At 36.7% G+C, this 24,532-nt stretch overlaps 1 protein-coding gene and 1 non-coding gene across 2 annotated transcripts in view; one reads left to right on the forward strand and one right to left on the reverse strand.

Annotated features, from left to right (window-relative positions):
- The window catches only part of LOC110828317 (ubiquitin specific protease 10), a 138,441-nt gene that overhangs the window by 35,264 nt on the left and 78,645 nt on the right, over window positions 1-24,532 (reverse strand). The window contains exon 2 of the mRNA XM_022060935.2: window positions 18,793-18,855. Within this exon, the coding sequence (XP_021916627.1) occupies window positions 18,793-18,813 (21 nt within the window). The 5' untranslated portion in view covers window positions 18,814-18,855. The remainder of the gene's footprint in view (window positions 1-18,792; window positions 18,856-24,532) is intronic.
- On the forward strand, window positions 4,048-4,118 carry TRNAG-GCC (transfer RNA glycine (anticodon GCC)). Its single transcript has one exon. It is a non-coding gene; the product is annotated as a tRNA-Gly (tRNA).

Below are 24,532 nucleotides of genomic sequence, written 5' to 3' on the forward strand. Positions count from 1 at the left end.
CATACGTTTATAAATCACAGAAATAGTATTAAACACATCGACTTCGTGAGCAATGATAGTCATACATATTCGAATAAGGTATTCGAATAACAAACATTACCCGAAAATACAGTACAATTACAATAAAAAATGTTGGAATTAGTTTTCGGTATTCGACTTTACAAAGTATATCTACAGAAAATATGCGACGAAGTATCCATACATACAGCCTCTCGTTATCTTCATCAAAGATACGGCATATTCATGTTATTAATAAATACACAAATAAATAATCAGTTCGAAAATGTGTATACGACTTCAAAAAAGGACGCAATTGCTCTACTTTAACTAAAATAAACTTTAAAGAATAAAATAGAACTTAATAGTATCTGTTCTTCCCAGACTACGTAAAAGTACACAGCATGAGATGGTATTGGCAAGGAAAATGCTGATTTAGAAAGGTACATATCAGTATAACAACAATTCTTCGAGAAATATGCGACTTTGTAAATGAATTTTTTTGTAGACTGTGAAGAAACAAGATGTAGGGTTTGCGAAATCTACATTTAAATAACGATTTCATAATAAATAACTGTTGGAATATATGAACTCAGCATGCGAGATACTATATGGACGCATACCACAAACGTTCCCACCATATCAATATAGAAACATGTATTTAAAGTGAACAATTACAAACAAGGCGAAGACAATTTTTATCGGGCAATTTCAACGTCGAAGGAATCTAGTAGCGGAAATAGTCCTTGTTCTTTGGCAAGGATAACAACATTACACAAGTACTAGCTTATTGTTCTTGTTAGCAGAACCATATGGTTTTCAAGGTACATAAGCGCAATAAGTTATCCCGATAAATTATTTATTTACTTATTGTCTGCGTTAATTTACCTGGCGCCTCCATAGCAGGGATTTTGGTTCAGTTCGTTACAATTTGTTTTATGCAACGGCAATGTAAGTATTCTCAGGTCAGAACCACACTGTTCAAACTGTGCTTAAAAAGAGGACATGCTATTTTGGACTATAGTACCAAGCAGAGGCTACCACACAAATGGTCCTTCCTTGCGACCCTCTTTTTACTAAAAGCAAAGATAAAAATGACGCAAAACAGTAATAATACTGTGTTAAATACAAAGCTGAATGAGAATTTTTGAGATCGTTATGAATGGTGAGTCATGGGGAAGTATTTTTCTCAACTGATCTATTTTAAAAGGATTAGCATGAGAAAAATAGATTGTGGACCTAAGCGAATGTGGAGGGGAAACGTGACCTATTTTATTTTAAGATATTTCAAGCATTGCCTGAGAAGTCTGAGGAAAAACACGAAAAATATACCAAGACAAACTGTCATGTTAAACGTTTTCTGTTCCAGAGAACATTTGCAAGACCAGGAATATTTGTTTGCTTTCTTCCATCAAGATATAACATGACGTGTTTGCTAAACAATAGCAAGAACTAGTAATTCCGGAATTCTTCTTTTCTTACGTCACAGTATTTCACAACTCAACATTCCGATACCAGTCAAGGAAATTACGCTTGAGTGAAGACAATAAATACGTCGGGAGAACTTCGAATTACTGAGAGACACATCTGCAGAAGGAACACAAAGCACTGTATCGACTGTGCCTGTGACGGTGAGCGAGGAACACGTTCTGCTTACTAGCAGTGTCATTTAGGCCTGCTTTATATTTCATCTCCTCGTATTCCTTGGAGAGGACCAAAATGTATCATTCGTAAGCATCACTATAGCTTTTCCTGTCTGCAAACAGCGGTAAAGGACACAGGTATATTTAAAAAAACATAGAAATAAATATATAAATAAGGGAATTGAGTAAGTTTTATAATAGTATACTTGTTCGCTCTTAGCGTGGGTTTATTTTTCTCCTCGAATACTTGAAAGGACCGACCCCACCCTCATTTTTCACTGTAAAGTATCGGAATATTCCATTCCAGAAACGATGCATATGTACAGTGTTACAGACCATACCGATCTGACTCTGTGACTGATTATGAGATGGACGACGGGGGTTCGATACCCGGCAGGGACATGAATTTCTCTCTTTGCCAAGACTGCCTCGGGGGCGCACACATTCTCCTATCCAGTGGGTAGGCCTCCACGGAGATAGCTTCCCGAGGGTTAAAAGGACAGGACGTGAAACTTACCGCATAACAAAGACAAGATATATGTTATATATAGGTAAATTCTGTTTTTTTTAAATAGGAAGTCATCACTAAATATGACGCATTCTTCGCACGCAGAACATAACATAAACATACCATGGAAAAGTAGTTTACGTCTGCACTCGTGTCTTGTCTATGAGATTACTGAACAGATTTCGATTACATTCCGTCCGTAGCGAAAAAAAACAGCTGTGACTATAAATCGATATATGCATTATAAACCTTGCAACCACCAGACGGACAGGACGGAAGAAAACAGACAAGACAGAATGCATATTAATAAACAAAAGTCCATTAAATCCAATTAATTACTCTACAGATATCAGGGTCAGAAATGATTTTCATTACTGTTTTTATAAGTTTTGGCTACACGACACCGAAAAAAAAAATTAAATAAAATTTAAAGGTTTCAATGGATTCTACATTTCATTATCCCGCATAAAATTCCCCCATATTATAATCCGCGTATTAGTAAATCGTAAAATTTAATTTGAGTTTACTGTATAAGTAGGTTTTAGACTGCATGTACACGAATCACAACCTCACGCGAAATCTTGCAGTTTGAGACCCCCGACTACCAAAATTTAATTAAAATCTATCGATTGCATTTAAGAGTTAAACACAAGGATGGATGGACAGACGGGAAGACACCATATTTCCGGTATACCTTCAATTAGCGCACCACATGAAAAACCCAAGTTTTCAAACAGCAATAGTTCAATTGCCTCATTTGTATTTTCACAACTCTGAGTTAGCTGAGTTTAAAAACTGTGAGTTAGTTCGCTTCGTTTGTTTCGTGTGCTAGCGGTCACGCCCCAGAGGATGTTAATATCCGCTGTACTGAAGAAGTAATCTAATTATGTTTTAGCCTGACTTCATGTGGCTGTACGCTTGGGATTTACGGAAATTTAAAATTCTAAATCGGTTTTTGGAAATGAGGCTAAATGATCTTATCAATAGGTACACTGACCACATTATTACACTTCAAATTTGGTACCCAATTTAATTTCCTGATAACCATATTTTATAAAAATTCTTGAAAACTTTCTATATAATCTGTGTTTAAAAAGAATATTTTATAGTGAAGAAATTTACAGTTTATCTGCGTATTATTATGAATAGATCTTGCTTACTTCTTGTTTTTAGGATTTCGCGACTGGAGTTCAATGCAAAAATTGAGAATTATCTAACGTTTCGGTAAACACGGCATTTCATTACACAGAAATTATGCTGTCTAGTGAGAAACTTCTTTCGGACTTGATGTTTCTCAAACTGTGTTCCGAGGAATCATGTTGATGCATGCGATAAGACGACGGGTTCCGCAGACAAGTGCGACAAATTTCCTAATTAAAATATTAGAAACTGTATTTAAAGCAAACTAACTTAAACTGCTTGTTACTTTCTATTAATTGTTTTGTCTTGAAACACTTTTATAAGAAGTATTTAAAAAAGCAAACTTTATTTTCCTAGTTTAGTTAATTTATGTGGGTACCAATCATAAAACATTAATATATTCTATTTCTAACTTTGAAAAGCCATAAGAATATTTCTGACAAATTCCTGTATACAAATTTTTATAATCAGTTTACTTCGTGGCTCATGTCATATCATGTGGAGGGTCATAGGACCAGAAAGGGTTAAGGGTTTTATTGGTACTTTAGGAACTTAAATTGGTTCCGTGGTCAAATATCAGTTAGGAAACGTAATTCTTAGGGCGGGAAATGTCCGGGAGCTTTCGAACGAAAGGATGCATTTCCCGTGCAGAATACAAGCAAACCATCGCCAACCTATTATTCTTCACTTCTGTTGACTGTTATGCACGACTTATCTTCAAGAATTCTCCTTTCAGATCGCTGAAACTTTACTTCACAAGCATCGGTGGTTCAGTGGTAGAATGCTCGCCTGCCACGCGGGCGACCCGGGTTCGATTCCCGGCCGATGCAAATAATTTTACACTTTGTTACATTTAAGGCTCCTTCAGAACGAAATTAGGAGTTTTTATGTAAATATTTACCTTGATTCGAACACATCAATTTTATAAGAAACGAACAGACAATTTTTTTTGTGGAAGTCGGTATGATCATGCCACTGGTCAGCTGTATTTGCTGGTTCTTCGTGTGAAATTTTGAAGCCGAAGCAACAAAGCGACATTGAACAGAGGGCCATTAACCTTGTTTGGGTACGAATCTTCGAAAAGTGTGCAATTTTTAATAACGTACTTGGAAAATAACCACACTGCTGCTACACAAATTATTTTGAAGGCTGTAATCGACTACCCATTTTAACTCGCGATCTAAGATAATATAAACATGGGTGGTGTGGTCTGGATTCTTGTGGATTGGGAAATGTTCCAGTGGGAAGATTCTGTGAACACGATAATGAAGCTTCGGTTTTCATCAAATACAGAAATTTCTTAGCCACCTTCTCAAAGACTATGGTCTATGCAGTTACAAAATTAGTTATCATTAACTTCACAACAAATCTAAGACGTTTATGGGCAAATAAAAAATTGATTGGAGGAAAACTATTCCCGGGAAAATTTGCCCTTAATCGCCATTCTGTTCAGAACGGACTCGTTCCTAGCCAGCATCCTACCAACTTCTTCAGCTCAGGTTAAGTGGTCGGAACTTGAAGCTCGCTACTCGTCTCCGTCCAGCGAGAGATCGACAAGCAAAACATCGAAAATATCCTGTTGGACGGTATGCATGCCTGCTTCATTTTCGTGAAGTACCGGGTTCGATTCTTATTCCATAATCTCAATGGGTCCTGTGACCTGCAGGCATATTTATAACCTATCAGCCGAAATACTCTGCCCTGGTTTCGGTTTTACGCCATATACAGCGCGTTTATTCCTGATGAGAAGATTATCTTGTTTCCTTATGGAATTAACAAGCATATGTGCCAAACAGATTCTAGTGGAAGTGAGTGTGAACAACTCATTACTAGATATACGCCATTGTTTCTTACTTCTTAATTTCCTGACATTAATCATTCCAACATTCCGGCCTTCAGAACTTCTAAAACAGCAGAAACTAAAGTACCAGCTAACGAAGGATCCTTTTGTGATAAGATTAATAATTCTTCGAAAATTGTGTAACTTTTGTAAAGGTAAAATTCCTGTAGACTGCAAGAAGAAAGAAAGGAAGAAGAAATTATGGCTTCGTAAAATCTATAGTCAATAGTTTCCGGTCTGATGGCGATAATTAATGAGCGAATTAATGAGTGAAATTGTATATGGAGAGACAACATACACATGAAAAAATGCATGATAATAATTATAAACATGACAAAAATGCCAAACTTCGATTATCTGTAAAAATATAACGCGAAGGAAATCTTAACATATAGGATTTATGTACTAAAGTGGATCACTAAGTACTATAACTATGAATTTATAATTTTTACTGGCATTATACAAGTTTATTTAGTAAAAGTAGGCGTTATAAATCGTTTTATCAGACATGCTGTTAAGAAATATTACACAGTCGTATACAAACTTATCCGCGTTGAAGGCACACGTCATTCCACGCTTTTTCTTTATAAAATCCGATATTATTCGTCTGAATAACTCCATTGTTAGTACTCGCTCAATCGTGTATCCGGAATAAGGCAAGGAAGTAATTTGCAAGCAATTGCATTGAGACAGCATTCCTCGTCTTCTTCAGTGCTGTGTCAATATTTGATTTTCCTTAACAATAGATGAATTGAATCTGAACGTTCTATTTTTACGACAGAAACAATGTGTTAAAATGAAGAAAAATGGAGCAACTCACGCGTAAAGTTTAGTCGGGTGACCGCTCCGTCATTCTTAGCCTCATCTCCTACTTCGACTCACTTATCTGAATTACTCTATTTACATCTCGTAGAGTTTCTATTTTTTTGTGACAAATTTGTTTATTACTAAATACTGAAACAAACCACGCTATTGTCTTATAATATCGAATTGCATAAATAATTTCTAATAAACAAAGAACTATCATTAGCTTAGGTCAATAAACTTTCAATTTTGAGGTTCCTGGAGAATTTTGGTTTATTTGGAACTCTTTGTCATGTGGTCTCACGTGCCCAGCTACGACTTCTGGAGAATGAACAGCTGTTGATTATCATCATAATCACACGATATTATAACATCAGAGGTTTAGCTGATTATTCGCAGAAAAAAGCAATTACTTTAAACATTTCAGTCAGCAGAACTGCACAGCCTGCACTTAAGTACTTAATTTTTCACGCTGACATTATATAAAAAATAATACATTTATCCATGAGCATGTTGTTTAAAATACGCTGCTTAAACCTTCTCATATCAGTCACAATTGCCAATAAAATCTAAAGTACTTGAAGTTATTTGAGTCAACAGAGAAGAGTGATGACACTTCTGTGGACAGGCAAGACACAGGACTGACAGATCTTAACACATTTTAAAGTATGTTACATGAAAGCATTTCCATGCGTAAACTAAGACAAAGCTACTAAATACATGTAAGACTTGTCAGGTCAGGTTCTAACTCTGTTATCAGGAGTAAGAATAAGAAGAATTTTACAAATTTCCGTAGTAAAAGGAGAACCTACAGTCGCGCAACGTTGTCTGAAGGAAGCTTTGCGAGAACACGACAGGACTGTTTGCTACCGTAGAGGCTGAAACATTACCTCGGCACTAATTACTTCAGCCTGTGTTGATTGAATTCATTTGTTAACTGAATACACGATGCAGTACTTGAAATGGGATCTGCACACTTATGTGAAACATAGGCTGTATTACCAGCCAACGCAAAGCTCTAAGAAAATCAGGATCAGTCTCCCTTTGGGGGCACTGAGAAGCAATAAACGCGCTGTAACTGAAAATATACACGAGGAAAGAGAGGGAATAGATAAAGGAAGAGAGACAAAGATAAGAAATGAAAAAGATGAGAAAAGAATAAATACGGAAATATGTAACGACAGGAAGAGACCAAGGAAGACAAAAAGAGAGATGGAAGGCTAAACAAAAAAGAAAAAGACGGAGTACAGAGGTGAGAAGAAATAAACATAACAGAAAACATCGCTTAATAAATGAAGGATTAAAGAAATGTACAAAAATTATTAGTCTGAAAACATATAAGAAAGACAGAACATAAGAAACGAAACCGCAATTGGGAGGAAAATATCAAAACGTGTCTGAAATAAATGACGTGGGTGGGCGTTGGATAGATTAATCCAGATATGATTCAGGAAAACGTCCGTTCGCGGGCTTTTGTGAACACGGTAATGAACCTCAGTGTTCCTGTAACGAAATTTCTTGGCTACCTGAGCTACTACTAGCTTGCCAAGAAAGACCTTGCTATAAGATTTTGCCAATAAGACGGATGCGGGACATTGCAAATGTTCCTAAGACCTCGCACATGAGAAGTTCATAATGGACAAGCCAAGCGACGCCGATTGTACTGAAGTTCCCTTTTCAATAATATATCACCTTGAGTCAGAAGATAATGAACATAGCAACAGAGATAGAATAGTTCGTTCATACGGACCACCTCCCCCGCCTACTCTCTGTTACTCTAAATCTGTCTTGCTCTGAAAGTGTGAAGGGTGAAGTCAGCAACTTGGACTACGCAATTGCTTACAACTTGCGAAATAAGAAGTTGAACACCTTCCAGTGTCTTTCAACCATTAACAAGAACGTATTAAAAGAAAAGATTAAATTTTCATAAAGTGTCAATGTCAATTTCCGCCAAGTTTTTAGCCGTCTTTCCAGAGAAAATGATACGGAAATTTTGAAAATAATGTTACCAAGCCTCTTATCGTTGTTTGTAGACAGATTCAGAAAGAACTAATATGTTCGATAATCCTTACTTTTTACTACCGGAATTTTTACAAGGAATATTTGATCCTCCTCTAATTACCATTCCATAAATACACGCGTGTATAAAAATCCATTTTAAATAGTCTTTATACCGATCATTTCACAGGGTCAGTAGAATGAAAAACAAAAAAATATCCAAATTTTTACAGATGTTGGTTTTAAATGTTCGCAGTTTGTCTTAAAATTTGCGGATGTGCTAATCTAATTTCCGTTCTAATTACACTGAAGGATTTCGTGTAATAGCTTTAGTAATTATGTTCATTAAATTAATAACCATGCGTGAACGATGTACAATTCGAGGAGAGAAAACAGACCTGGAACATTTACATCAGAAAATCGCAAGGATAGAGACCGATTTGAAAGCCTAAGCGTAGAAGGAAGATAATATTAAAACTTTTCCTTAATAAACTAGCTTAGAACAAAGTCAAATAATAGGGCTTGTCTCTTCTTACAGATGGACACAATTTAAAACAAACTGGTTCCATAATTTTCCACAGAAACGTTTATAAACATGCATTAACTCTCACAGCTACAAAATAGCAACAAGTCTCGAGACGGGAAAATGTATGTTCAAACTTCGACAATACCGTTCCCCAGTGCACATTGCAAAATAAGTTTCCATGACAACGTGTGACCAATTTAATGTTTCATCAATAAACAACGGAAAAACCTAACTCAGTCTATAAAAAAACAAATACAAACTTTATTTCTATACGTGTATATGGAACGACTGATAATTATCGTACGGAATTCCAAAGAACTCAAAAACAGTTGAGTCCATTCAATGGGGAGTAAAAAAACTATTGTTTGTAATTCTTCTATTGACTCAGTAGAGACTGCCCCGTCATAGGAAAGTGAGTGTACAGGACCGATTTGGTAACGTCTAAACCAAGTAACGAATTTTAAACAAAAGTGATACAAATATAATTCCACTAAAAACCACGCCACCTTTTCACTTTATAATTCCAAATCAACACTAATACCAACATGGCGGCCGATCTAGCATCACAAGTGGGAGAGACAAGAGCAATGCCTGATGTAAAATAGTGTAAAGTTCTTATTTTTAGAAAAATTACTAATTTTTGTTGTGTTTATTTCTGTAACGTAGATGTAAGGTGATACCCCAGTATTTGCGTCGAGGGGCTGACAAAAACAGAAAGAGTTGGACACTTTTAAGCACGTGGTACAGAACGTAGTAATGTGGAAACCCCTACAGTCAGCAGGCAATGAGAAGACGCTCACTTCCACCGCCGGATAAAGTGACTCTGGGTATTTATTTTTTATTTAGTGTTCTGTCTGACGACAGGTCCATTAGAACAGGATCCTTCCATCCTTTTCTCGGACTGGGACCTGTTCATATACGTTCTTGGCAGATGATCCAGAAGTGGTTTGCCATTGCCTTCTTCTGTGTGTGAATGGAGTAATTGTTGGGATGCCACGGAGAAACCGGGGAAGCCCCCGGAGGAAAACTCCGTGTTGCCTAGACCACGGCCTGGGTATACGGCATGTAAATTTTATGTGCAACTTTAAAAGCCTTCGTAAATCCTACTTATTTAAAAAGCTGAGTGACCGCATTCATCATAATATGACGCGTAGGGAATACATACAAAGAATTGGGATTTGTCATCAGTTAGGTAATCGTACAACATTGCGTGATAGGTCCAGAGGCAGCCATCTTGAATAGAAGCGCCAGGCCGGCTGGACCTGATGGTGCCGTGACTGGGCCCCTAGGGGGTAGTGAACCGAAGAGGAGAAAGGATTTGAATGCTAAAATATAAGGAACAAGCACACACAGTCCATTTCCTCTACTGCATCACGCAATAAGTAGAATTCTTTGATTCACTTTCTTATTGCACGTTGTTTCATGAAGAACAAACACATCCGAGGTTACTTAAAAATTATTTAACATAATCTGGATTAATATAAGTATTATCCAAAATGGCTGACACCACTGACAAATGCTCTTCATTCCAAAACACAGCATTTTGCGAGAGAAGAACCTTTCAATGCTACGAGGTGCGATCGGAAAGTTTTAAGACTGTGTCAATAGAGGACGAACCGGATGTAGTACGAGCTTCTGCCGCTAGGGGGTGCGGCCTACATTCATAGTGAATCAGTGTGCCAGCCGGCATCATCAAATTAGCATTTGTTTCTTAGTTACGGGAGTTTTGGTAGGGCATTACACCGACCCTCCTGCGATTTCGGAATGGCGAATTTTCATGAACAAATCAAATTTTGCCAAAGACTCGCCAAAACGGCTACGGAAACCTATGAAATGCTAAAGCAAGCATTTGGGGAGTCCGCAATGGGTCGTGCACAAACTTTTGTGTGGCATTCACGTTTTAAAAATTGCCGAACCTCTGTCGATGATGACGAGCGTTCTGGACGACCATCTTCGAGCACAACGCCCGAAAATGTTACGAAGATTCGGCAGGCCATTCACGAAGATCGACGTCGTACCATCAACGACTTGTGCGACATTGATGGGATAGGCTATGGGACCTGTCAGCTGATTCTAAAGGAAGAACTCCACATGCGACGCATCCTGTCTGAGGACCAGAAGCAGAATCGACTTCTCGTTTGTCAGGAGCTCAAAGATCTTGCAAGAACCGACCCCAACTTCCTTTCTAAGCTCCGTGTGACTTCTTCCTCTTCCCAAAGATGAAAATTCAGCTAAAGGGAATGAGATTTGAGACGATAGAAGAGATTCAGGCAGAATCGCAGATGGTGCTTGACAGGCTGACAAAGAAAGATTTCCAGGGATGCTTCCAGGCTTGGCAGCGGCGCTGGGATCGTTTTGTTCATTCCCAGGGGAACTACTTCGAGGGTGATGGATGAATTTAATACCTGAGATAAGTGTACGGGTTTTTATAGGCGCAGTCTGGAAACTTTCCGATCGCACCTCGTATATTGTTTCTGCGTATGCGATAGTACGCAACGCTGGAGGTGGGGAAATGAACAGAAGGTAGCTTACCATAAGCTTGTTTCTTTAGCCGGATACACTGGATCATATCTACTCTCAGTAAGGTATGGAAACCTAAAGTTACTTTCCTAAATTCAACCGAGAAAGATTCACATAAGTACGAAGAGCACTCAACTTTACATTTCAATAGCATTCTCTTGAACGTGAATAAAGGATGAAGAATTTATTCGAAGGTAAATATGTCTCTTCCGCTGCTCTCGGACGAAAATCGTAGACGATGTAAAATAACGAATATAGTGTTTCATAAATAAATATCCGAAGTGGGCGAGTCCACACTGAATCGAATACTTCACTAGGACACAGAAGTTTTTAATACGCTTATATCATACACCGACATCTGAAATATTCGCTGATGATGGTCGTTTGTGTCGTGGGCACTACATTTCCTCGAATTTAAAGTCATTCCAGCTTCTGTGTTTGACTTCACATCCGTGTGATTAGATCTGTCGTGCGCTAATGCAATGATGACGTAAGGGTTCTGAGTAACGTTAGAGTAATTAATTCGTAGTTAATGAAATGATAAGGGAATGTGGATGTGATAGGATGTCTGTCATAAATTTCACCTTTTTGTACACCCTCTGTTCAAGGTACTGAAGAAGTATGTAGGTAGTACACCCGTTGGAAAAGGATACTGTGACTGTTGACTGGCTATTAATTTCTAATGATCATTCACGAAAGACAATGAACAGTGGAAAGGTGTAATTCCTGAAGAGTATGTCGTTACACAAATGTTTTCACTGAGATTCGGTCGTATATTGATTTCCCTGGATTTATATATATAGCAGCTACAAATATAACTATTAATAACAATATTGCTATTATTATGAAGCAAATATCACTACAGAGATCACATTCCTGACAGCCAGATATTATTTTTCATCATATTTTGTTAGATACTCACCATATAAAAGCAAGTTTCAAATAAATATTGTTTATTTTAGTAGGCTCTATACGATGATTCGCCTCTGAGAAAATCAAAATACTTTGATTTCAGCCCAAATTAAATTCGCCTGACAGCTATTAACACCTAATAAGATAATTAATCACATTTTGTTAATACATTTCGGAGATTAAACATGTGTACGGATAGAAGATACAGTCTCCCCATTTTGTCTTCACTTTATCCGCTTGACAAAGACAGCACAAATCTGTAGTAGGAAGATGCATAATCCTTTTAGTAATGAGATAGCCTGCCTAACTCTATGGAGCACAATCCTTGAGAAACTCGTATTTGCTCAGATAAACAAAAAAAATTCTGTCTTTTATGTAACCAAAAATTCACTGTCACCTTTATAACAGCAAAACACTAGACTATATCCTGAACCAGATGAATCTGGCCCATACCCACTCACGTTTCTTCTTCAAGATCCAGTCTAATATTACCTAATAGATCTCTGAAACAGTCTCTTCCCTCTTGAGGTTTTTCGACCATAATTTTGTATGTACATCTCATCTCCCCCTACGTATAACACATCCCACTGTTGAAAAAAACTGAGAATTCATATAGCCATTCAGAGCCAGGCCAACCGAAGCCATGTCTTCAGTACTTTAGAAAACAAATTGTACTGAAATGGTAAAGTTTTATCTATTTTTATTTATTGTGCACAAATCTATTATTATTCACCGTGGAGCGGAATACTGATCGTTATATGCATTGAGCGATAGTCAAGGAACGAAACGGTGGTCGAAATGGATCGTTTTCATATTATAAACTATGATCGCCTAGCAGATGGGGAAAGGAGAAAAGTGGATAATACCGACTATTATTCACGACAAGACTACGGCTATGAGAAGTGAAGGAAATCCAACTATGGGTTGCTTTCCTAGATACACATACGGAAAAGTTATCCAGCGAAATATTATTGATGTTATTTGTAACGATGGAAGCATAAACAAAGGCTGAAAAATCACTCCTAGGTAGCTCGGAAATAACACATATTACTTTCAAATATAGAACCAATATCAACAATAACAGTAAAATAAAAACGAAGAAAATATTCACAGTGAACCTTCAATATAGACTCTTGGAACTTCATCCAACTCTACCACCAGGTCCGAAATGTGTTCAATGAAAGTCAATTCTGCGATTCTGACGACAAGGAAATTTTTCCTTAGGCAGTTCGAACACACTAAAAATGTAAATTGTTGTGAAGTGTTTCGAAGGAAAAATATAGGCCTAAGTGAACGTATTCCTGCATTTTGAATGACGTGAAATTCTATTTCCTTCGTCATTTCCTCGTTTCTGTCTCTTTATGTCGTTCAGTTTTTGAAACGTGCAGAACGAAATATATTGGAGGAATAAACTACAGATTACCGACACTTGTTACACTGAACAGTTTTCATTAAAATCCAACTTTCCAAATATAAATAATTTCGATAATAACGTCCATGATGGCGATACATAAATGAAATTATGAACTATATTTCGGAAGTTCTTTTGCCCCCCTTTCGGTGTGAGATACGCTTTTGCGTCTAATTTCTTTGAAGCTCAAAACATGAGAAAATATAGTTAATTCGCAAACTGACTTCAGCAAACAAGGCGTGTCACACGAGCATATCGCCAAACCTCGTCTGCACTTCAGAAAGGATAAATTCGTGCCTACACAGTGTTAAGAAATTTTCCAGAATTTTTATGTTTGAAGTCTGTATCCCTGAAGACAAACTCGGTTTGGTAAAGACTTTCCAGAGACTGGATAGCAATTACTGAACCATACGCATCGTGTTTGTCCTGCCACTCACGTGCCATTCTTTCAACGACACTATCTTCGATTCTTTGTACCTCTACTCTACAGCGTCTACTCTAATTACACACAAACCATCGAGCCAAGTTACAAGAGTGCAGATGTGGCCGTATACTGGAACATGAAGAACATCAAAAGACTAGTTTATTGCGTAAATTCTACGATCAAGATTTTCGAAAAGGAAGTCTGCTCGCCACCTCAACTCGTTTTTAAACCAAAACTAGAAAGCCATCTTGTCCAGAGGAATTTTATTATGCCTGTCCTTAAGTTCCTGCGTCTAGAGTTTACCAAACAACTTCGGCTTTAGGCGATAAGCCGCATCAACTGTTGAAGGTATTTCAAAAGTTTCGACAAACATTGGAGTTGCCATCTACAGGCCTCGTCCCGGAATCCGAAATTTGACAGTAGCTTTATTACTGTTTACTAGTAGGCCGATATTTTAACAACTGGCAATTTTTCATTGACACGAAAACTAATCATAAAATCGCGCTATAAATATTCTATCTTTTGTTCTCTCGTTGATTTCACTTTCACTCTAAGCGACTATTGTAACAACAAGCTTCGATTTGTTTATACTTTATCTTCGCTTACGTAAGGCATCCTTCAGGAAGCTGGTGATAAAGAAAACAGGAACTGGATGCTTCTGTTACTTACAACACATACCCAATACTTCATGTGCTCAGTTTACGCCTAGCTCTGAATAATGTATTTAGTATAAAACTCTGACAAAATATATAAAAGGAAATTTATCCGTTGGATTTACCATTCTACTCTGGAATTCTGTACTCATCTCCGAAATATGTATTACACGTGTTAAAAGCAGGCCCTATGATGTATTTCTCTAGTTCAAATGAACTAAGATTGTTTCATATTTATTTCATTATAAGCTTTCATATACATTTCTGCTTTTCATGTCGGTTTTGATAGACTTAACATCAATTACAAAGATAATGCAGAATCGGAAAAGAATATAAAACAAATTACAAAGGTAAATTTATAATAATACAGAAGAACGTCACATAGGTTAATTTCAAGTTACTACCCCCATTACCTTACAACGAATTAAGAAACCTACAAATTTACTTAATCTTTAAGGTACAAGTTTCAATCTTTTACTGAAAGTATAAACTAGGAAGAGCGAATTTAAAATTATGATAATTTTCTTTCACCTCAAACAGCGAAGCACTCAAGAAGGATGGCAAATATAAACAATATAAACCCTCCCTGATTCACACGTACGTATTTTATTTATATTGAATTTCCATAGCGAAAATATTGTGACATTAACATGATTGCTCTGTTAACCGGATGCAACAAACAACAAAAACTTCATCTGATTTCCGTAGTCAAAGGGATTTACAAGTGCAATTTACATCTCATCATGTTTATTCATGTCTACTCTATGAAATAGGAGCAAGCTAAGGTTTTTATCACATTTAGTAATTATACAATTAATTAGCAAATAATTAAGTCATGTATTCAGAAATTATTTTACGTACATCATCCGTAGTGACACGTACAATATTTTATAAAAGTGTAAATTGAATAAAGTAATTACATAATGCTTTTTACTCAGAACTCAACTCATTAAAACTCGCTCTGGTACGACAGCAACAAATTTTAATCGCCGTTTTTACCAGACACAGCAAAAAATTCTTGATCGATCCTAATTTTTTCGTCAAAGCAGCCCCTGATGCAGTAGCAACGTGATTGTTGACAATTAAATTTATCTAATTCAGATCGCATTGGCCTGTGTGATTTTCATAAATGCTTGTTTCAACTGATTAACAATAGTTCTGCTAATTTATACGACAAATCACACACATCTATTGTAACACACAATTTAAGCTACGAACTTGATACACGATGGACATGATAAACGTCATAAATAGTGAATACCGTTCCTTTGCAAGCAATTAATAGATTGTGATTGACAGAATGATGAATGAGTTAGGAGACGAGACATCTGAATGGGTGACTATACAATGAATGAAGTGACAAATCAATGACTGAGCGAACAGGTTAAATGAATGGGTAGTATGGAAAGGAACAGAACGGTCGATCGACTTAAAGAGGGAGATTCAAAAGACAGAATGTTTCTATATTAGAGAAAGAATATTTCATCAAAATAAAATTTAAATCGCTTAACTATTAACAGAAGTTGAAAAAAAAATCCTTTAATCTTTTGATCGGACATTTCATAACATAACTAAGTTTGCTTTAGAATGAAATTAATTTGCATGCCTTATAATATAACGCCCACAGTTATAATTCCAGTATGCTTTGTGAATGCCATATTATTGTTAATACAAGAGATAAAATATGAGAGATCAGCAAGTGGACTACATGTTGCATTTCTCTGTGCTAACACAAGGCTTGGGTTGGCTTGCCACTGGTGGAGCACGTCGCCAGAGGGATTCCCGCCCAAATAAATTAATTAGGCACAAAACAGAGGCCAAGCAGAGCCACTCCCACTTCATCCTACATAGACACGGCAGGAGTAGAGAGGGAGTACACGTATTTTACACTTGCCTTCCTTGATATTTTGTGCATTGCAATAGCCTTAATGCAAATTATCTATTGACGTAAAACTATTTACATTGTACATGCCACGCACAGAGCCAGAAATTAGTTTTCTTTAAATTTTGTTAGAACTTTAACATATCAAAAAGCATTTCAAACGGACGTTGTAGAACTTAACATGCTGGTAAAATAATTCAATTTATCTGTAGTTACAGTAGCTGCATACAGATGATTTTCATAAACACGCTGCCTCCATCTTCAGGACTGAATATAACCTTCGACATATTCACCTCCATGAGAACCCCAGATCTGATTCAATTATTTAGATATTGATCCCGCTGTCTTTTACAGCAAAACGGCAGACGATCTGTCAAAATCTGCTGTTGTGTTTTGTTAATTATTCCTCCATTTCTATGGGTACCAGGAGGCATAATCTGACCCATCGCCCTGATGATGGTGGCAGGAAGAACTTCTTAAACTTTTATAAAAGTCTACCAGACTACACGTCGCAAAACCCAAGAAGACGTCATCTTCAAAGTCATAATAATTTGTTCCATTCGCTTAACGTTAAATAATGTAATTGAGATTCGCGAGACAGCCGATGTTGGAGTTGACAAATGTGTAACTTCAGCTATTCGTAAACTTTCCTCTCGCTCTTAGAGGGCAACATCGAACGGTGTGATTAATAGGTCGTGTCTTTCAAAACTGAGTTACAAAACGAACGGAGCTGAATGTATGGGTCATTCCAGGGACTAGGAAAGTTTGGTTAGGAGTAATGCAATTGTCTCACAGACTGATTCTCAGGTGTGTTGTAAAGATAAAACCTTATCTCCTGACACATATCGAATTAGCGTTTTGTCTGTTCAATAAATGACCCGATTCTAGACAAATTAATAGAGTGTTGGAAGCTTGCTGCTTAGAATCTCGATTCTCTTCTTCAAGGTGTTCTTAAATTGCTTCAATGTGGCCTACGATTTGTGCATGAAAATGGTTCGGTTAGCGCTTAGAAATCCGCGAGAGTTATATAAAAGGTGAGTAAAATTGTGTGTGACCTGACCTATTTCCTTTATTGCTGACCGTTACTTAGCAACGGCGATCTCTGTACAAATGTTTTACTAAACGAACTTACTGCGTGGTTCTAGAACCTGAACCTTCAATTCTGCTAACAATACCCCCACATGTGAATCGAGCTCGAATTACTTCAGTCAAATTCATACCACAAAAATGTATTTTCATAACGTCCAGTCAGGTATAATGCTCCCATTTCAGCCTTGATCTTATAAGATGTCTTCTCCGAAGTAAAATCATTCATCCGTTCCCACATAAAACACCAAGTACAGTTTCGCGTTTGCTGTTCAGGGAATCCAGATACTTAAATTACAGACTTCGCTGTCTGGACTCACGTTAAGTTAAAGTAGGAAACATAAAATAATTAATTTGATCAATGAAGTATGGGATAATGCTTAATGATATATTTTAGTTATTTAATAAATTTTACCTGTAATTTTGTACACGTGTGAAACTTGGTTTTTCGCCATATAGGAAGAATACATTCTGAGATAGCATAAGAACTTCCTGTAGAGGTTGTACATAATATAAAGGTAGTAAGAGAAGGCTAGAAAGAAGTTGCATATGAAGGAGCTTAACAAGAATCCTTTTGTGAAGGATTCCGTTGTTGGGAACAGTATGCAGACAAATGAATAAACGACACAACATTTTGATTTTTATTATTCAGGAGTTAATAAAACGCGAGTGATTATTACATATTAATCTCACTGAATTATTTATCATTGCTTGTGTTTGAAATATTTACGCGCTGGTTAAATATTTAATAAGCTATAGAAACCTCCAGATTCGGAAATGTACTGTCGGCTGTATTCAGTGACTCACATAAGTGGCGCTTGGTTGAGTTTTAAACTTTACGTTCAAAGTAAATTTAACTTAAGCGTGTATGCTGTTTTACCTTTCACGATTACGGCTGTATCTTAACATAATACAGTAAATTTCAGTAACAGTGTGCACATATCTAAGGATTCAGCTTTACGCAGATAACTACCACCGAATCACGAAATTCGTCTTTCAACTTAATATAGTAACAAGTTAATTAAACCCTAACAGCTTCAAGCCATAGTTATCTTGAGCACAGCCATGGGAGGGGCTTCTAACTAACTAATTAACTAACTGTGTAACTGACTGACTCCATGAAGCAGAGGCTATTTTGACATGCTGATAGTCGCTCAGGTAGTCAAGAAATTCTATTCCCTTATGGAATAAGAAAATCGGCGGTTGGACCTTATCATAAGTCAAAATAATTTATTATTGTGGAATAAAAAACCTGTGGACCACTGGATCAAACATTATCAATTAATGTTTATTCTGTTAAAACTGCCTGTAATATTGTTTCATGTTGGTCACCTTATTATCATGGTGGCATGTAAGTAAAATGTCGTGCGACTGCGTAACTTTATGAAGAAATGAACGCCTAAGGAGAAAAACACTTTTAATACGACTACTAAAAGAATTTAACTTACCCTTTGCTGTTTCTGTTGCATTCCTCACTATCGAATTCGCGATCAAGCCGGCCGCAGGTAACCCTGCAACAGAATGTTCGTAAACTGCTTGTTATACCGTCTCCCCCCCCCCCAAGCGCCTACATGGCGTACAGTGGGACAGATTTACTTTCACATATGTAGAATAACTTTTTGAATTTGTTAAAATTTTGCAAAAACCCTCTTCTATTTCACACATCAATCCTTCATTTAGTTCGTGTATACTAGTCCTAATTATAATTCGGTTTCAAAAGTTGGTACCATACCTTTGCCTCTCTAACATTGGTACACTAAATTATGTTCGGGATATAACATGATGGCACGACATGCCTTTTTTAGACGCGCCACAACCACTAACACGAACAAATCACTGCACATTACTGTGATTCTGAAATTTCACCAAAATTTATCAGATCAATGGACACTAGTCATTAATTGGTGCAGCAATTACTGGCAGTCAAAGCCAGACCACTACATTTCTAATCAGAGGTGTGACGGACAGAATGATCAGCCTTAAATCACAAGGTTCCTCACCTATTCATTCAATTACCTAACTTACCCCGTACAGTGTCTAAGCTGGCCAAGCAGTCTACTGCCGGATCCAGACCACACCCTCACACCGTATTCATTAATAACAATTTTAATAATATCCTCCCACCTGGGCCTATGTCTTCCAAGTGATTTCTTCCATGCCATTCAGGATTACCAACAAACATTTTGACTGAATTTCTCATCACATCATCCGTGCTACATGCACTGCCTAGTTCGCTATCCATGGTTCAAAAACGACAGTACTTCGTGACTTGTAAAACCTACAAAGCTTCTTATTACATGTTTTTCTTATTATGCTGTTAGACATATATATTATGTTCCAGGTCTAAATAACCATATATCAGAGTCTCCCTTTGGGAAACCAGGTATCACGCTCTCGTTGAAGGCAGATTAAATTATAGTTTCGTACATTTTAACCTATGACGGAGGAATAAATGTTCTGAACTAAGTAGTACTATGCATTCCCATATGAAATGTGCTCTTAATTTCTTCGTGAATGTATTTTTGATTTACTGGTAAAATTAAGCACACTTGGAATTTTGGCTTTAAGGGTTATTGCTATGAATACGTAAGAATCTTTCTTACGTAATCTTAATTTCTTACAGATCTATCGGTATTATCACGTTTATTACCGTGCTCACATAAGTCATTCATCGGTTCCTATCCGAAGCCAGATTAATCCATTCCACCTTCTCATATCCTGTTTTTCAAGACCCGTTTTCATATTATCATTCTCCATGCGCCTGTCTCCCAACTGGTCTCTTCCCTTCAGAAGCCTTGCGGGAAAGTTACAAGAAATTTACATTAGACAAACGGCCATGTTTCGAGGCCCAGCAGTGCGCAAAGTTGACCTCAAAATGGCCAGGGCAAAATGTGATGTTGCCCTTTAATGAGATGAAAGCAATACGAGATTCTGCACCCAGACGTGCGTCGTAAACAGGCGACCATCCCCTATTACTCAACTACCAAAGAATTCAGGTAACTGTTATTATTTCTACTTCATGACTTTCGTAAGGACCTTTCATATCACTATGAAGGAGCGTAATGTTAAAACGTAGAACTAAAATGACGTATCAGACATTATTCTCTTCACTTCATTGCTCCAGGCAAATAGCTCTACGACCCCGCTTTTACCACATAAAAACCTACGCATTAAACCTAAGACTGTGTTGAAATAAACTCACTCCACGGGACAGAGTCCTTCTTCATAAGTTTATAGTTATTCAGCTGATCAAGACAGTACCCTTTTTTATGGAACCCCAAGTTTCATTACCGTGAAAATTACTGTCTTCTGGGACTATGGGCCTTGTCGTCAGGTAGAAGTTCGCCGACGTTTCAGAGCTGCTTGCTGAATCCGTCATCAGGTCCCCGATGGTGAAAGCAGTAAGCACCTCTGAAACGTCGGAGAACTTCCATCAAACTACACGTCACACATCCCAGAAGACACCTTCATACTTGTCACCGTGAGAACCTGAAATATAATTTTTCGTCGTCATTTTCACGACAGCCTTCCACTTATATCGTAAGTACAGATTCTGACGTAAAATACACGTCACATACAAACCAGAAGCTTTGTACTGCCTCCAGATTGCAATTGTTGATTTACAAATAATATTTCTATCCGCGTACAGCACTGTATATCCCTCACTCTTGCATTTCAATATTTATCTCTATCGACACGAAAGCTAAATTAAACTTCCCGACAGGCGACAATATATTATTTTACATTCTACAAAAAAACTGCCTTTAGAATAGCTACATATTTCTCAAATATCTATTATGACGCATAATTTTAAAGTGATCTAATGTAGTCACAACCTCAGAAGTTCGTATTTACGCCATATTGTTATCAATAATTTTATGAAATTAAGACATACGAGGTTGGGGTGACCTCCAATGGCGTAAATTTCGCATAAAATTTCGTAAAAAACCAGGCAAATTAATTCAAAAGCTGAGCAAACGGTTGCATTTCATACATCTACTTTTCCTTCCTTGTGGAACGAAATTAGACTAATACAATTTTGTACTTATTACGGATATAGCTGCTTGGTGTAGCCTGCAGTTCACTGAAGAAACATCTCCCTTCCTACAGTATTTATGAAACGTTTAGTAATTTGTCTCTGCTTTGTTGTAACTCTTTTACAGTTCTGGAATTTAATTTATTCTTTCAATTTACTTTTAATATAACGATGTTGAGAAAACGTAGGGAAACCTTTCTCCTATCTTGGTGTACATCCTTGCGCGTTTTTCCGTGTTCTAAAGCAAAGTTATTTGTTAATCCGCACGTGAACAGTAATTGTATTAGTAACATTACAGACTATAATCGTTATAGTAGTGCCAATGCATACAATCAGATATGGAATAAAGCGGCCATGCCTTAATTTGAGGCACTACACCAGCATTTTGGAGGGACTGGGGGAAATCATGACGAACCTCAGTCATGACAGCTGGTTTCTGGGCCGAGATATGAACACGAGACCTCCCGAATAAGAAGCATCAGCCAGTCACACGTCCTCATCTTTCGTCCAATCAACGCCTCACGCATGACACGTATGTCGAAAAAGAAATGTTTATGAAAGTTACTCGCTGATCGTGAAGCTAAGGGACCATATATCCACAAATTCTGTGAGTGCAATGATTACAAATATTGTGACGGACTGCCACAGTCCGTTCAGAATCACAGCTTTCCGTATTTCGAACAAGATAAACGCAAAGTTAAATATTTCTGCGTAGAAAATTCATGCAATGTACGAGACACGTTATAAAGCAAATGTTTCTAAAACATTCAAAGTGAAATCTGGTCCACTTTTACCTTTCTCAGGATGGTGCTATGTGCTATGGGAAGTGCACGGCGTTAATGTAAAAATAGTGAACTGGATAAACTCTCCTGTTACATAACACAAATTGGAATGCCCACGAAGAACCAGACACGGTCAATAACGTGCACAGAAATAGGAATAAGAGAGAAGTGTCTCATTTTTTTAAAAAAAGGTTACGGGTGGGATGAGAGGGTGCCAGGAGTTTATCATTCACCCTAATTCTATCCGCCCACTATCTGAAACAAGATCATTTTTCATAACATCCTAATAACTTCAAGGATGTACGTTGTCATAAGTTTCCATGTGACATTTTGTAGTTCCAACCCACATAAACTTTAACAACTCAACTATATCCACGAAATACAATAACTAATTATAAGATAAAACAAGAAAAAATAAATATAATTTACTTGTGGAATACATTATCTCTGTTATAAGTTTTCATTCTAATATTTCCAACGTAGAGCACAGCATATTGAAATTGTTAACAACTGACAGAGAATCATTACATGGTCTTCCAAAAACCTTACCAAATTTTTAAGTGATTCGAGATTAAAGGTGTGGTAACCACTGACTCACATTTTTTAAGCATAAAATTGTTTTAAAATCCTATCTTTCTAAAAAAAAAATTCATAACGGCAGATTAGAATTGAATGTAATGCAGGTGGTATGTAGGAATTTTACGGAACAAAACGAAATTCGTTACAAATGTTTCAGTATAGATCCTCCCCAACATAAATAACATTTCACAGAAATCCGTAGAGTATTTCCGATGATATGAACTGTGCACTTACACAACTAATGAGTCGAAATAATTAATTAAATCGGCGTCACCGGAATAACAGGAAAGATACATTAAAATGACAAGCCAAACACAAAATCAGGCCGGAGCCAGCCGACAATCAGTCATACTTTTGACTCGGCAGGCCTAATCGATGAAGCAAATTGATTTGTGATAAAATCTTAACGAGTACCTTTGCTAATGTAACGTACAACAGAGAGCAGGAAATTACGTTTCATTTAATGGAAAATGATCCAGCATTTATAAAGTTCTTTGAAAATCGACAATTAGTTACCACTTCCAGCTCATGTTTTTAGGATTTCAGTTCTTTTTGCCCTGTCGCAATTAAACCGTGTGTGAAGCCGCTGTCACCATGGTAACCAGTAAATGATACATAGGCACGGTGTAACGTCGATTTCCGTGTTTCCACAGCAACTAACAAAGAGTAGGACAACGATCTGTTGTAAACAACGGGGCATATACATAAAAATATTTGTCTCATATAAGTGATATATCATCTCAGAGAGTCATCCCTACTCTAAACAGTATAAATGCAACTCAGAATAAAATAATAGCCCAGAGGTTCACAGTCTGTACATTTGTTTTGTGAGTTACATATATATTTTTGTAAAATTGTATCGCGGTGAACAAAGGCAAAATGTACGAAAATAATAAATAAAAAGAATAAAATGTGTGACTGATAAAGAGATATAGAAAATAACGCCCCTCGTTTAATTACAACGGTTCGTTTCAAGTTAATGATATTATAGAAACAAATTGATGCATGTGTAAGAACCACAAGGACGCAAGTTTTATGATAAAGAAATTAATCTAGTACCTACAGGACACAGTATTTGAAGGGAGTAAAGTGAGGGAAATAATTATCAGTTTTGAAGTAGAAAACATTAAAACAAATAAGATGGTAAAGTTGCGTCATATTGTGATATAATAAGTATATATTAAATTTTGTCCGTCGAATCACAATAAATTCTTATTAAATATTAAAATATTACAATAATTAACATTTAAAATATTTAAAATATTAAATGATGTTCTTTATCGAAATATTCGATTTACATTAGACCATCATTTTTCATGTTTCATTTAATATTTTAAATATTTTAAATGTTAATTATTGTAATATTTTAATATTTAATAAGAATTTATTGTGATTAGACGGACAAGATTTAATATATATTAAAACAAATTTCGAATCAAGAAGAAAGTAAAAATGTATCCAAAAATGACTCGTGATAAAACTGAACCATGAAGATAGCACAATTACTACTGCTATCATTATTACCACTGAGCCATTACAACACACAGAATAATAAACATTTGACTATTCTATATCGTACCCACGAGAAAGTCCTATTATTACCACCGCAACAATGAAAACCTCCGAACCATTCCAACCATCACAATCACATGGGGAAAATTAAATTCTATATTAGTAAGCAAAAACCTGGAAATAAGAGCACAGGACGCATATAAACAATAATCTGATGAGTGCTATATCAGCACAGGGCCACTGTTATTTAATCCCTGAAGATACACGTTTGGAATGTAT

The sequence above is a fragment of the Zootermopsis nevadensis genome, unplaced genomic scaffold (genome assembly GCF_977971745.1).
Source record: "Zootermopsis nevadensis isolate Lab colony 2312 unplaced genomic scaffold, Znev_1.0 Znev_ptg000022l, whole genome shotgun sequence".
NCBI classification, from domain to species: Eukaryota; Metazoa; Arthropoda; class Insecta; order Blattodea; family Termopsidae; genus Zootermopsis; species Zootermopsis nevadensis.